This window comes from Mandrillus leucophaeus, unplaced genomic scaffold (assembly GCF_000951045.1).
Source record: "Mandrillus leucophaeus isolate KB7577 unplaced genomic scaffold, Mleu.le_1.0 Scaffold101, whole genome shotgun sequence".
Lineage (NCBI taxonomy): Eukaryota > Metazoa > Chordata > Mammalia > Primates > Cercopithecidae > Mandrillus > Mandrillus leucophaeus.
The window spans coordinates 2,006,156-2,006,960 of NW_012098210.1; the positions used below are offsets into that span (position 1 = coordinate 2,006,156).

The 805-nt window shown below is 55.2% G+C and overlaps 1 protein-coding gene across 2 annotated transcripts in view; it reads right to left on the reverse strand.

Annotated features, from left to right (window-relative positions):
• DDRGK1 (DDRGK domain containing 1) overlaps positions 1 to 261 on the reverse strand; it is an 18,834-nt gene extending 18,573 nt beyond the window's left edge. For both annotated transcript variants that reach the window (XM_011974828.1, XM_011974822.1), the window contains exon 1: positions 98 to 261. In XM_011974828.1, coding sequence (XP_011830218.1) covers positions 98 to 188 — 91 coding nt within the window. In that variant the 5' untranslated portion in view covers positions 189 to 261. The remainder of the gene's footprint in view (positions 1 to 97) is intronic.
• Positions 262 to 805: the final 544 nt, after the last annotated feature.

An 805-nucleotide genomic window follows, 5' to 3' on the forward strand; every position in this document is an offset into this window, starting at 1 on the left:
CCGGATGCGCACGCGCAGGAGCCGCGACGCGCCGGTCCACAAAGGCTCAGGCCAGAAAACCCGGTACCACCAGTACTGGCGCAGCGGCATGTCCTACCTGATGCCGCCCGGCCCCGGCTGCGAGTCAGGAAGAGGATAAAGCCGACTAGCAGAGCCGCCGCTACCAAGTACCACACGGGTCCCACCATGACGAGGCCCTCGGTGCAGAACCACTGCGTCCACCCTGAGGCCGGAATCTCCTAGGCCCCGCCTCCATTTCCCAGCCTAGACTCCGCCCACTACTCGGAGCCCCGCCCAGCCGCACTTCACAGAGAGGCTTTAATGTAAAACATTAAAATGAGTTTGGGGGGCGTAAAAAAACCCATAATGTTAAGAGGAAATTATTGCAGATGGTATGTCCAGTAGAAAACATCTATGTATTTTTTTTTGAAACAGAGTCTCTGTGGCCCCGGCTGGAGTGCGGTGGCGCAATCTCGGCTCACTGCAACCTCCACCTCCCGGGTTCAAGCGATTCTCCTGCCTCAGCCTCAGTAGCTGGGACTGCAGGCGCCCGCCACCACGCCGGGCTAATTTTTGTATTTTTAGTAGAGATGCGGTTTCACTATTTGGCCACACTGGTCTCGAACTCCTGACCCTTTGATCCGCCCACCTCGGCCTCCCAAAGTGCTGGGATTACAGGCGTGAGCCACCACGCCCGGACTCTGTATGTTTTAAAATCACTAAATTTCAGTGATTTAAAATCCCACATAGTGTTTATGGAAACAACCTTGGAAAAAGTACGAAGAGGCTTGGGACTGATGCACAC